Below are 14,727 nucleotides of genomic sequence, written 5' to 3'. Positions count from 1 at the left end.
CACAAGGTAGTTTAAAAAAAAAAAAAGGTCAACTGGCTTAGTTATCACTTTGTTCTGTTACACGTTGTTTTCACTTGCTGGCTCCTGTTCAAACAGCTAGCAACAAACACTGCAGACTGATGTTTTATTTGCTAGATGTTTTAAAAAGCAAATGCTTTTTCCAATACAGCTTTTACAACTCGACAGCAAATTATGAATCCACAGAACGAATCTTGGCTGGTCTGAACTTGGTGCTCTTTCATATTACCATTAAAATTGCCTAGACCAGCCTCCAGCATTCTCTGAAATTCTCTGTTTAGCCTGTGGCTTCACTCTGGTAGATTTTGTGCAGGGTTTATGTTTGTTTCAGTTTGGTCAGGTTGAAAGCTATTAGGAAAAATAGAGCAAATGACTTTAGCATGCTAAATGTGTCCTATTTAATACCAGAGTGACTCTTGAAAAAGAATGCACATGCATGATTTATACTGCAAAATGTGAAAACTATTCTATGTATACCAAGGTAAGTGTCTAACCTTCCCTTCTTGTGCTAGTCTATGAGTGAATTGGTCTGCAGTCCTTAAACAAATATATTATCCTCTGACTTTAGAGACTATTAGATTGTTAAATAGTAAGCTACAAAGCCATGTAATATCAGTTTGGGTTCAAATAGTAATCACTCAGAAACACAGTATTTCTTTACTCTGGTAAGTACTCTAGAATTAAGTTGTTGGGTTGTTCCCAAAGCCAAAATACGGTGACCACCTGTTTACTATCAAGATATCAGAGAAGAGGTTTCTCATTTTCTGAGGGTCTTTCTATGCCTCATTCCTGTTAATTCTGGAGACTTTCACTGCATTACTATGCTAGTTACTAGAAAAGTAAATGTGATGCATAAACACCACCTTTTGATACCCCAAAGAGTAAAACATCACTACAGATTGACAGCAAGGACACTCAGTAAGTCTCTAAAATATTCGCTAGCTTCACCATGGCACCACGGCATTACCGAATAATAACCCTGGAAGTTTTCAAGCTCTGTTCCGTTGTGCTTGAAGACCTTTAATCAGGCTGAAGGTGAAGAATCTGTATGACATAACAGGTCCTTATAACTGTCAGTAGTTTTTCATTCCTCCAATACTTGCATTGAGGTTTAGTTATTCCTTTAAACTCATGAGAATACATTTCAGAATTCTTAATGTTATTTTGTCAACTTTTTATCATAATTCCCCAAGCCTACACACGATGCTTTATTATATTTAGCAATCATCTCCAAACATTATCAAATGACAGCAGGTAATCAATGGTTCAGAAACCAAAATTCTTTGGTGATTAGCAAAGCTCATTCATAATTCATAGCCAGCAGCCCTACTACATTGTATCAAACTATTTATATGGCTTCACGGTTAAAGCACCAGCTTCAGAAATATTTCAGTGTATATCTCTGGAAAATGTTCTGTATTACTAGAGCTCTGCTGTCAGCCACTGCTTTGTACAACATGGCAAGTCTTACTCTGGTGTCAAATACCAGATAGCCCAATATGCTTCCATTCATCTCTTTGGTTCCTTACTATCAGCACAGTGTTCTCTCGAAATTCAGAAGCCCTTCCATTAATTGAATATATTTATTTAATCTAATCTGAAGAGTTCAGAAACGTTGAGGGAAAGAGCAGCCTTTTTTCCCATTTAAATTGATATAATTATCTTGCCCAAAATTTCATGCTAATCAGTAAGCGTAAAGGTGTGCTTCACCATGGTAAATCACACTTGATGTGCAGGGAGCAAGGAGCCAAGCTGTTAAAAAACAGCAATGTTATTCAACACTTTATAGTATGCATCTGTGAGGTCTATTCAAATTATTTATAGCAAGAATAATACTACCACTGCTTTCATACTCTAGTTTAGTTGATATGGGTAGCATTTACAGATTTAATGCACTGTCACTTTACACTCCTGTGGTTAAACATTACAACAAATACACAAACAAGTATAACAAAGAACAACCATACAGAGCTCTCATGATTTATCTTGTGGCGAGGGTTTCAAGCTGCCACACTTCTGATGTAGACATCAACAGCTTAGCAACTCACCCTACACTGCTGTTACAGTTAACACAGAAAAACAGACACTTTGAGGCTTTGATTCATCTGACCTATTTTAGATGAAATGAATCATACTCTGGGAGCGCCTGGTCCCTTTGTTGACCATACAGGGAGACTAGATAATTACCTCAGATGTAAATGCCTGCATCCTACATATCAGACATCTACAGTATGATGAAGCCCACTCTTACTGTCCAGATATACTGTGAATGAGTCATGCAAATTCATCTCCGTGTGGTCCAGGAGACATCATACCTCAGAAGAGTTACATTTGACAAGAACAGTGTCATTACAAGGGAGGTCAATGCGCTTTTGAGTTAAAGCTTTTTAAAATGCCTTAACTAATGATTTTATGGATTTCTTTTTCTTTTTGATGTATGAGAAAAATCAAGAAATCATGAGAGATAACTGAGTGTATGTCTGTCTCTCTCATTTTGCCTGATGTGAGATGACTGCCCTAAATGCCATTAACGGCATATCCCCATGGGTTTCGGCATACATTCCCCAATGCCTGGGACAGGCTCATTTTCTTTGGCTACTCATCAGACCTCGTTTTGATCTACATATTTCGATATGTTTGAGCCGCACTTAGATTCTGTTTGGCTCTAACTTCTCAAGCACATCACAGGCGTTCAAGTTCTCTGCTTCACTCCATTTCTCAGACACAGAGCCTGTTATGATCCAACGAGGCATTGTTATATACCATGAGTCTTCCCAGCAGCTTTGGCAGCCACACCTGAACATGATAGCAATGGTCTGAGACATTTTGAAAATAACTTACAGAAAGGACACAGTTTATTTGCAGAGAAAGCAGTGCTACCTGTGATCCAAATATAGACAGCAAACTGTGTTGAGACCCCTCCATCCAGCATCCTCAACACCACCAACACTCCTCAGTGCTCTCTTCAAACACTGAAATACTGACATTTCAGGTATACTGCTCCCGAATACTCTGCTTAGCTCATTCAATATTCAAAAGGTTCCCTTAAATGGAAAAATATGCTCCTGTGTTCTCTGAACCTCACAATGCCTACAATGTCTTAAGTAATCTCAACCCCCTTCTTACTCTACTAAGTTTTAATAAGTGATTTCTGTTCTTACCCTCAGCTAGGGATTACCATAGCCTCAACCTACCATGAAGGCCAACTGGGAGAACTATATTTGCTTTACTTGGGTCAATTTTCTTAGCATATTCATTACTGTACACAGATAAAGCTAGTCCAATTTTTTCCTTGAGCCTTCATATGACTGATGTAAATCAAAGGAACATCTTTGTCAGCAATTTCAAATTTTGTTTACTTGTGCATGTGTGAGATTGATCTACAGAGTACCTAAAACTATTACAAGTTCCACAGATACTTAGAGAAAGTGGTTTGGTACTGACATATTTTCTGTGCTGATTTTTAGAGAAATAACAATAAATCACAAAACAGTAAAGACTGAATTAATGGGTAATTCAGGATTGATTCAATGAGTTTCACTGGCTTAATTCAAGCCATTATTGAAGAACAATAATGCAATTAGAATTTTCAAAGATAAGAATTTAAAATTAACCTTAAAACCTAATAATTTTTAAACACTGGTATGATTTTTGTTCTTCCAAATTATTAGTTTCATTGCAATTTCTAAAGCAATCAGGATGAGAAGGTGCATAAATATGAGTTTGAAATTTTTACTAGAAGATTTTGCCATCTGTGAGAAAGATGAAACTACAGCTACACCAGCCCTTTACATTTGACAGTGCCCACTGCTTTGTATAGAAGGCACTGAACATAGCATCAGTGTGAAAACAAGATATGAAATGATCCTTAAAGCAAAAAGATCAAAACATAAAGCTGAAAATGGAAATAGAAGAGCATAGAAAACTATGGTATTTTCTCACACAGTACTTAAAACAGAATGTCATGATTTTTCACCTGAATTACCTCTAGAGAAAAGGGAAGGGAAGGTAAAATTCCTTTTTTTTTTTCCTTTCCTTTCTATGTAGTTTTGACTTTATATTGCTTAATCATACCTGCTCTTTGTGATTATAACTAGGATTTATAGTTAGCTATTCACCGCTGAACAGAACAGATGAGACATGATTTTGATCCTTTCTTTTTGACTAGGTACAGGTGGCTACAAATATGTTACCAAAAGACCACAGATTTTTTAAAGTTTATTTTGTGTTCAAATAAGTATTATTTATATAAGGAATATATAAGTATATATTAATTAACCATTGCTTCCTGAAGGAAGTAGGGTATTTTGTAGTTTCAGACTTTTTGTTATTTAAATTCTCAGTCTTTCTGAAAGCATTTTTTTTAAAAAGGAGAGATTGCATGGGTTTAAAGCACTTATCTGCCTACACAGGACATGTAAAACAGTGTTCTGTCTGTCTTCTTGAAACTATGAAATAACAAGAAGAAAATCCTTTGAAGCAAAGCTATAATTCTCTGAGAAATTCAGTATGATGAAAACACCTGGCTTCCTCAGCTGACACCGTTCACTATGCTGGAGTGAAGCTCCTTTAAACACTAGACAAAAGCACTTTGGACACTTGGCTGGAACTGAAAATGTAAATACTTTAGAGGTTCTAATCCCAGATTAAAAGAAAAAGAAAGGGTTGATATACTGATATAACCCAAAGACTCTACTTAGACAGAATACTTACTTTGGTGTTTTAAACCACAAGTACATAGAGAAAAAAATCAAAATCAGTGAAGGAATTGAAAATTTGACTAAGTTAGAGGCAGAAAACAGAAATAATTACCAGTAATAATGTTGCCTGAACAAAGAAAAACAGAATAAAAAACAACATGCTTTTCTCTTAGCTAAAATCCATTCTCTTGCTCCCTTGCCTAAGCAAAAGCAAGTATTTATACACCCTATGTAAGCATCACAAAACAAAACTACTGGCCATATGGGCAACCTCATGCATTTCCACACTGCTACTTCCAGCGTGTGTTTTTATTCTGCATCACAGATATTTTTGTTGGCAGGGAAGAAGACAGGAAGAGGGGAAAAAAAGGCCCCAACAGGTGTCTCGCAAAAGGAGGTAGGGTTAACCTAGGGATGCTAATTCTCCTTCACGACAGGCACTATGTTCAAGCCAAAGCAGTAACTCTCATTTTTTTCTCTGTTTGCATGTCATTACTAGACTCTCCTGCTGCCTCCCCTCAGTTATTATCTCTCCAGCTAATCTTAGTCTTAAATCTTTTTATGTTATTACCAGAAAGATAAGGAAGATGGCCGTGGGCAACTGGCAAACGCACATAGTGACAATACAAACTGTCACTTGAAGTCTCGGATCACAACTTTATCTTCTGTTTTTCTAGCTGGCTTGAGAGTCCGATGAGACAACAGTGAAAAGATGTCATTTGTGCAAAACGATGGATGCAACATAGTCATTATGTACAGATAGTAAACACTTTACCTGTCGGTTCAGGTAATGAGAAGAGAGTTAATATTCTCTCTTAAATTTTAGTGGATTTAAGGATATTGCTTTTTGCAGACTGAATCCCTCTGGTACCTGGCTACATACTAGTCATTTCTCAGGAAAGGAAAAAAACTTGTTCTTTGGAAGTGTGTAGCTGAAAAGCTACAACAACTAGAAGAAAGCAATATAAATAAAATCCTTTGTTAATAAATGACCACAAAACAAGGCAGTACAGACACACTGTTGGCAGATTTCAACAACTGACCACTGTTAGCTTTCAAATTTGAAACAAGTATGATCTTTGAAGAAAACTGTGACTATTGAATTGCTGCAGCAAATTACGAACAAAACCTTGAAACAGAAAACTCCTGTGAGAAACACAGAGCTCACTGTCACCTTTGCAGTTCTGTTGCTTGGTGTCCTACATGTTGAATGATCCCAAGAACTGGAACAGCAGTATTGGAACTCTTCTCAGGTTGCAGCTTTATTTTTCAAGGTGTCTACCTAAGATATGAGTGGTACACACTTTGACGTGGTTGTACCATTAGGATGCAAAAGGTACTATATAAATTAGTAGTGACTTATAGCTATCACTATCAGGTTACAAGACTATCAGGCTACAGAAGGGATCAGACGTACAACTACCCCTTTTTCCAAAGGCTGCTTCATAGATTTTAAAGCCATCATGCCCTCTTCAAGTTTCTCTGGCCTGTTTCTGTATAACAAAGAACAGCTATATTATTCTTTTGCTCCTGTGTTGATTCAGTAAGTACTGATTCACAAAAACACTGCTGCCAAATCTATTGAAAAGTGGAGATGATGATATATAAATTTCTGAGGGCTTAGACTGCTGCCGATGGCCATAATTATCCACCTAATCTGTTTCAAGTACATTCTTCCCCAATGCTTAACTGATTGTAGGGGAATTGATACCTTAAGGTCCAGAAGATTTACTTTTTCAGAAAACATGTCTGAAATAGAAAATTAAAGAGGATGTGAAGGATTAGTGATTAAACATGGGCTTTTATTGAAAAGAACTAGTAAAAATATAACTGTTGTTCAGGAGAAATAAATTAAGAGCCTCTTTGGCAATGCTCTTCCTTATACAATTATCCTTGTTTGTAAAGAAACAAAATCAATGCTTTGATGTTCTATGTATTCATGGATACTTCATTGTTCCATCTTTTAAACAATAAAGAATCATTCTCCAGTCTCTTCTTGAGATATAGTTTTCTAATCAAGATTTTTTTCATCTCTTTTTTTCTTACAATTATTAGTAAAGTAGTGGTAGGGTAACAACATATTATGAGAAACTGTGCATTTCCTGGCAGCTTAGCTGAGTTGCATTTGAGAAATCTGACATTTATTCAACCTCTCTGTTTTGGACCCTGGTAAAACAGGTTCTCAAATATGTATATACATCTCCCTCTGTATTTAACATATCTAAGACCCAAGCTTGTGGTTTATACACTTAGGAAAACATTATTATATGTAAATGCGTATTTATTAATCAAATTTTCTCATCTGAATAGAGAATTAACAATTGAATGTTTCTCATTCAGAGGCTGACTCTCCAGCAAATATCTCAAAATAAGATTAAGCTGACTGAGATTAACTCTGAAAATGCCTGGATTTATACATATATGTACAGTTCATAGCATATTAGTAAATAGTACTTTTGCAAAAATGCATCACGTGAAACAAATTAACTGCATGTGATAGAAGGCAGACTCACAAATTTACAGTTATGTGCTTCTCAAAACACCATCTGTCTTAACTTGGTTTCCCTTAAATCCTTAACTTCTCATTATTTGTGCTTCTAATGAGCAATTGAAATTGATAGTTTTACCTAATTCATATGTCAAATTCTATTGCACTACCTACAGGAACAGTATTTTGTATTTAATAACAGGGGTCAGACAAAAACTCATAATTATATTTTTTGCGCTTGCATGACGGTCATCTATGTTAAGGAGAGACGGGCACATACATGTCCTGAAACAGCAAAATTATCATCTGCATAAAGCTGATGACTTAGTTTGTCACACTTTTAAAAAGCTTTCTTTCTGGTAACATCAGAGAAGTCCAACTCAAGTAATAGGACAGAATTAAGAAAATTGTTTTTTTACAGTTACATCTAGAGACAAATTTTTTTTTTCTATAGTTACGCAAATGTGTCTCAGACATCAGTCTGAAACTAAAGTTTGTAGGATCTAGCACAGGGATGTTATTTAGAAAACAAATTCTTCTTTTTCAATATTATATGCAAATAGAGAATATACATTCACAACATACAAAACACGATCCCTTGTGCTTTCTAATCACCAACTTGTTGCAAATGGTGAATCCTGCACCTGTGCAGGGGCCTGTCATAGCCTCTATCCCCTTCACTCAGTTGCAGGAGCAGGTTCCCTTAGAGGTGTCAGAAGCAGGACACAGACAGGCAAGTTCAGCTTACCATTTTGCTCTATGTAGGATAAATTCAGATAGACTAAAATGATTAATTCGCTGCTATCATGTCTAAAGAACATTTTCATCCTGACAGAGCAGGACGAACTCAAGGTCTCTGCATAACCATCGGTTGGCCACAAGCCTCGTTACTCTTTCAAAGGTGTCTCACAAACCTGTCCTGACCACACATCCCGCTTCTCCAATTCTGTCTTCTCATCAGTTACACGTGTCTGAGGGAAAGTTGACTGGAAATTTAGGGTATTCCCCCTCGACACTCCACAAAGGTGGCAATGTTAAAAGTCACCACGAGTTTTGTAAAAGATGCTTCCGTGTGTCTGCGTACAGGTGCAGGTCTCTCTCAATCTCATTGTCACTGGGCATCACTCTGGGCTGAAAGACAGGGCCCTACCTATAAGGGGGAGCCCAACCAAAGGGATGTGCTCCTGTGGGTACCCAGCCGCCTCAGGCACATCTCACCTGGCACAGAGCTCCCAAGCTGCCATGTACCCCAGCACCTCTTCAAGTGAGGACTGTACTGCCAGAGACATTTAAGCTGGACATGTGCATTTAGCTTTTAAAACCGTGTATTTTTACTCCACTCATGAACATCAGAGATGACACATAGACAGGTACTTGCTCCTACTCCAGCTCCAGAGTTCCAGGTGGCACAGCTGAACTACATTTAACTAACCAAAACTTCAACCACACAGATCCTCATAAAGTGTCCCAGTCATCACTCACAAACTACTGTCTCCATTTGCTTAACTTATTCCATCCTTTAATAAAAATGCATTTAAAAATCAAATAAATGTTGATACACTGATGTAAAAAACCCAAGCATTTCAGTCTGTGACTAGAATTGTCACTTTCATCCTGTCCTTACAAACAAGTCCTTTTTTTTTTCTTTTACTTGGAAGAATTAATTTGGTTATTTATACATCCTCAGTTGGTATATCAAGTGGAGATACGTTAGACTTAAAGTGTGCGGCACTTGCAGAAGTATTTTTCAATTTTAGCATGCTAGGCTGAAGAGCAAGAGAAGACATCCCCATGACAGACAGGCAGCCAGGCAGGGAGCAGCACATCACTTAGCACTGCTCCACAGGGCTTCACCCTGGGTGACAGAGATCTGCTCCCCCGTCAAGGACTGTATTTCACACTTTATGAATCTGATTTTCTCTTCCTGATGAGTACATTGGGGTTTTTTTCCAAGCTAGTACACATTACAATAATGTATGCACAGTCTACTGCAACTTATGTTCGATACAATTTTCGTTGTGTACATATATATGGGCACAGATGGGGAAAAAAATCCCCATTTATATAGACTGTGATGATGTAGTCAGAAGAAAAATGACAAGAAGAGAGGAGGAGGAAGGAAGGAGGAATACTCTAGCAAGTACCTATGTATATTACTGGTCAGGCAACATCTGATACCTCATCTGATGGAGTCTGTCTAACATCTCTAAAAGCTGATGGCGATTCCAAGTCCATTCATATTCTTATTTATTGTCACTGAACACAGTGCTTTATACAGTATTTTCAGGAAGTTTTGGGACACTCACTCCACTGGAAAAATATTTGCTTGAATAAAAACCAACAGAACTCAGTTACGCATTACAGCCAAACAGCAAGAAGTCTTTCCAGTCTCCAAGAATGTATCTGAAAGCAAGAGAAATTTGGTTGTCAATAGCCAATAGCTATGACCTTGTTATGAAACCTCACAGGGATTAAAATATCAGCACTGTATATTCAGTCTATTCAAGTTTCTTCTTTCATCCTCAGACAAACGAAGAAGTGAAACCATCAGTGACTATATAGGGAAAAACATAGTACGACATGGATTACTAACAAAAGGCAGTTGAAAGTCCTGCTTCATATGAAAAGATATTCCCTTGTTCTTAATCATGAGATGGTCTTTGCACAGGCTAATTGTACATCTTCAAAAACAAGAACAATTTTGAAAAGTGCCCTTTTAAAGCTGCCACTTTCATGATCCTATGCAGAGGAATTGGGACTGAAGTTTTGCAGCAATACACGGTCAGTTTTCTTTCAGAGCAGATTTTCATCTTGAAAGGAAGAAGACAAGTAAAATTCGAAGTAGAATACGGTTTATGAAAAATTTGCCAGATGTTTGACCAAATAAAGAAGTTCAGATAGGAAAATCTACAATGCATAGCTAGAAAGATGTCTCCTTCAATTTGCAGGCCTCCATATGACCACTCCTAAAGTGTATGTCAAGGGTAGCACAGAAATCTATTGCCTCCTAATGTTATTTCTGGGAGTGTAATGGTACTTGTAGACAATGCTTCCATCAGACTGTGCTAGCACACTCTTTAAGTGACCCCACCCACAAGCTTCCTTTAATTTCTCATTGCTTATAACGTGTACCTGCAGCACACAGGAATATATGGGAGGTCCTCAGATAACCATAAGGAGACTAAGCTGGCTGGGGTAGATGACACTGCACTTGGAGAAAAGCAGAACGCTGTCGCTGGATGCGTATGCAGCATCTGAGACAACATCAAGCTGGTGAGGTGCCAACTGTAACAGGGCAGCAGAACAGAGGATTAGAGGAGGAAATCGGGTTGCCGAACAGTGAAAATGGATGAAGATTACAGGCAACGCATAGAGCAATGGAGTTAACTGCACCAGGGCTTTGAGAAGAGCAAGGCAACAGAAGGCAGCATCCAAAGGAGACCTGGGGCTCTGGATAATAAAGGCAAAGGCAGCAACTGCTGGTCATGGGGAAGGGTGAGACAACACCTCTGTGGAAGACAAAGGACATTATGAAGAGAGGTAAAGGTAGCAAGATGTGATGAGCAGTATGCCAATACAAATAAATAATGTTGGAAAAACGCCAACTAACTGAACCAGGGCTGTCTGTAAACAGTGTCAACAAAATTCTTACTAAAGACATACCTGTGGAAGAAGTCAAAAACAACTGTATAGGTGCTTTTAAACATTTTTCTTTTGTATTGGAGTGAATGAAGGTAAATTAAGCTGGGAATGTTTTAAAAATCCATAACCCCGAACATAAAATGAAAAAAAAAAAGAAAAAAAGAAAAAATCCCAATTTTGCATTTTTTTACTTAGCATTTTATGAAAGACATGTAACTGTCTCTACCTGGAATAAGATATAGTCCTCAACAACTTCAGGATTTAAACGTTGAATTGGCCAAAAATATTCCCCCAGTTAGCTCTGATGAACACTGGAGATTACTGACGGGGTGGTATCAATTCAGGATGTAAGACATTTGCAATAAAGGTAGGAAGGATGCACTTTCTTATGGAGAAGGCTTATTTGACTGTTGGAAGATTTATTTTGCTGCTGCACTCAGCAGGCAGGCACTTTCCCCTCCCAAAGCTGCCCAGTGCTTGGGGCCACCCTTCCCTAAATGGTACTACTCATAGCTTGCACTGCTTTATGTTTCCTGCCCAAAACAGTTGCTGATTTCTTCCCCTCCTCCCAGTAGAGCATCACACAAAGATCAGGCAAAAGCCTTTGAGATTAAATAGTAAGTGATTAAAATTTCCATTATTTTGTGAACTTGTTCTACATATTAAAGAGCCCTAATGGAACTTGCACACATTTGTGCAGGTAGAAAGGCACATGATGATAGGAATTAAGGAAATTAATTCCTGTGCTTTGGACAGAAGTAATCTTCCAGAATGTAATTGGCTTTCAATCATTCATATACAACATGCCCTTCACCTTTAAATGGTAATTCATTTTACCAGAGGTTTTGAATGCCATTTACATCAGGCTTTAAGAAAGCTCTCATCTATGTAGCAGAATACAGTGAATACATTTTGTCCAGGAGGAGACCACGTCAGAGGGTAATTCAGATTTCTAATGTATGTATCCCTATGATGTTTTACCATTTCTGTGGCCCTTAACAAGGGGGAATGCAGAATGTGTCCTGGATAGACATGAAGCAGCAATTCTCCTAGCACCACAAGGCTAACAACACCACCTCTCCTGAAACACTCTCTATTTTCTTGCTATGCTGAGCTCTGCATGGGACATGGCAAAACAGATACGAGCATATAAGACTTTTCAGGGCTGTGCCTTGATTACAGCAGAGCTGTTCAAAGCACAGTGACGGTAAACATAGTTTGTCTGCTTTAACAAAAGTAACAGGAATCTGGGAAATCTCATCATCTATAACTTTCCTTCTCCCATGGCTGTGAAAGAAAGACTACAGAGGAAATATCTGGAAGCACTGGGCTTGGTCTAGTTGCTTCTGGAGTTGCTTCAGCCCACCCTCTACAGCTGATGTAATAGTAACATGTTACAGGTGATGAAGTGTATCCCTCTGACAAAAGGGCCTTCTGCATGCCAGGTGCAGTACTTAAATCTATTTCCTCTTGCCTGTATTTTCGTTTTGCACATCACATCCTACCATTCTGTGATGTTTTATCTCACTCAAACTAATATCAGCCCTGGCTGACAACCAAGGAGACTGCAATGCTGACATCCCTGCCAAATGGTTAGGCATGTCCTGGACACAGACAACAGATGCTTATATTTAAATTTGGACTAATTTGCATTTTTGTGTATTGTGGAATTTTTAAAGCATAGGTTTAGTAACGAAAAGGAGTGTATAATTCTGAAATAGCAATAATTTCCTTTGAAAAGCCAGGTTTGCTAATGGATTGCCATCTGTTCAACCCTTTGCCAGAAAATAGATTTGTCCTGCTTACTGAAAACAGTATTAGGGTGAAACTGTAGATTACACAGTGGATTTCTGAGCAGTTTAATTTAAAGCGCAGGCTAGCACTTTGCTATTTCAGTAAAAATAACTTCAGATTCCCCCTTTCTACTAATGCTGGTATTCAAGCCCAGAAAACTGTATTTAGAGTACTTTGTGGGCTGTTTTGCTCTCAGTTGTGTTCTAGAAAAGGTGCCTACCTCTCCTTTATCATTTTGAAACTGAGTTTGTGTTTCTTTTGTGCAGGATTTACAGCAAAAAACCTCTCTTACTTTGAAACCCATCTTAGTCCTCTAAAAAAAACCCACAAACATTTAAAATGCCAAGGCACTGACCTCAATTACGCTTTCGAGAGTACAAAATTTTTAGAGGCTGGGTGCCTCTTGGAGCCTCTGGATGCAAGTGAGGAGGAAGGATACTGCTGCAATTCAGGATGCTGCACTGGGAGCTGTTGGACCTCTCTACCCAATAGAACGGTAGGAGCAAAAAAAATCAGAATGGTAAGTTACTCTTCTCTGTAACCCCAGAAACCTAATGACGTTTCTCCTAAGCCTTGTTACAGGGACAAATCCACTGCAGAGGAGAGCTTCAATTTTTACAGCCCGGAGGCAAAAGTTGAATTGTAACATACCTTCGAGATTTCAGCATCCTCTTACACTACCTGTATAAGGTTACTGACACGGGCTCAAGGCTACCCAAGCACCCCCCGCGCTCCCTCTACGGAGATATGCAGAGCCGCTCTTTTGTAGGGTAACATCATTACCGTCGCCGAACAGAGGACTTGCAGTCACGATTTCTTCCTCGCTTACCCTACACCCCCGTGCAAGCCCCCCAAAAAGCCGCATTTTGCCGGCAAACGACGCTCCCGTCGAGAGGTTCGGGCTCCCGACTCGCTGCCGAACGGCGCTGCCCCACCACCGAGCATCCCCCGCCCAGCCACCTGCAGGGGTGGCGACGCGGGGCCCTGGGCGCCGAGCCACGGCGGGGGCGCCGACGGGGGAGCCCCGCAGGGCGGGGACAGCAGAGCGGCACCAAGGAGCGTCTCCGGACCGGAGCGCTGGCCGCGTCCCGCGCCACCGCCGCGCTGCCGGCGGCGGGATGCCAGCCCTACCCCGGTCTCTGCCCGTACAAAGTTTTATTGCCTCCGTGTCAGCTCTTCTCCCGCCGCCCACCTGAGCCCCGCGGGAAGGCGCCTCCCCGCTGCCCGCCGCCACAGCCGACCCCCGGCATCGCGGGGCCGGAGCGCTGCCGCGGCAGCGCCCGCCGCGCTGGGGCTGCGGGGGCAAAGCCGCCGCTGTGCCGCGATGCCTCCCGGGCAGGGGCGGCCGGGGAGCGGCGGCAGCCGAGCTTACCTCTGTCCAGCGTGAGCGGCTGGACCGCTGTCAGTGTCGCCATGTCTGCGGCGGGGCTGGAGCCCGAGTGACGCGCGGCTCCGGCACCGGCGTGGAGTGCGGGGAAGGGCGGGGAGGAGGCTGGCAGGGAGAGGGGGCGGAGGAGGAGGGTGGCTCCGTGGGAGGAGGAGGCGAGCGGGGCGGAGAAGGTGCCCAGGGGAGGGCGGCTCATGGCACACGGGCCGCCGCGATGCTGCGGGCGCAGGGCGGCCCGGCGGGGCCCGGCGCGGGCTGCCGGCATCGCTGCACCAACGGGGCTGGGCCCTGCGGGTGGCCCCCGCCTCGCCGCGCTCGCCTCGGGGCAGAGACCGGGCACCGCAGCGGCCCGGGCCGTGAGCGGGGCCGGATCGTCGCCGGTGCCGCGGCCCCGGGGATGCCGCGGCCCCGGGGATGCCGCAGCAGTCGGCGGAGGGAGAGAGAAGGGCGAGGCGGCAGCTCCGCAGCGCCGCAGGGCGGGGAGGACCGGTGGGGGCCGGATCTGGCGGCCCTGCCTCGCCTGGGCCGGGGGCGGCGGGGCGGGACGTGCTGTGCTGGGCTGTGCCGGCCCACGTTGTGCTGTGCTGTGCTGTGCTGTGCCGTGCTGCGCCGTGCTGCGCCGCCCCGTGCAGGCCCGTCCCAGGGCTGGGCTCTAGGCAGCGGCATGGGGGGCCGTGTGCATGGGTGAAGCCCTGCTC

The 14,727-nt window shown here is 41.6% G+C and overlaps 1 protein-coding gene across 3 annotated transcripts in view; it reads right to left on the bottom strand.

Annotated features, from left to right (window-relative positions):
• Positions 1–14,496, bottom strand: part of LIN7A (lin-7 homolog A, crumbs cell polarity complex component) — a 50,171-nt gene extending 35,675 nt beyond the window's left edge. For 2 of the 3 annotated variants that reach the window (XM_027661991.1, XM_027661983.1), the window contains exon 1: positions 14,015–14,496. In XM_027661991.1, the coding sequence (XP_027517792.1) occupies positions 14,015–14,294 (280 nt within the window). In that variant the 5' untranslated portion in view covers positions 14,295–14,496. Of the gene's footprint in view, positions 1–5,012; positions 5,017–14,014 lie in introns of those variants that run through there. The other variant, XM_027661999.1, reaches the window with a different exon arrangement.
• Positions 14,497–14,727: the final 231 nt, after the last annotated feature.

Source organism: Corapipo altera, unplaced genomic scaffold (assembly GCF_003945725.1).
Source record: "Corapipo altera isolate COAL_440 unplaced genomic scaffold, ASM394572v1 1, whole genome shotgun sequence".
NCBI lineage: Eukaryota > Metazoa > Chordata > Aves > Passeriformes > Pipridae > Corapipo > Corapipo altera.
The sequence above is the reverse complement of the archived record's forward strand: the minus strand, read 5'-3'. Positions and strand labels throughout refer to the sequence as shown.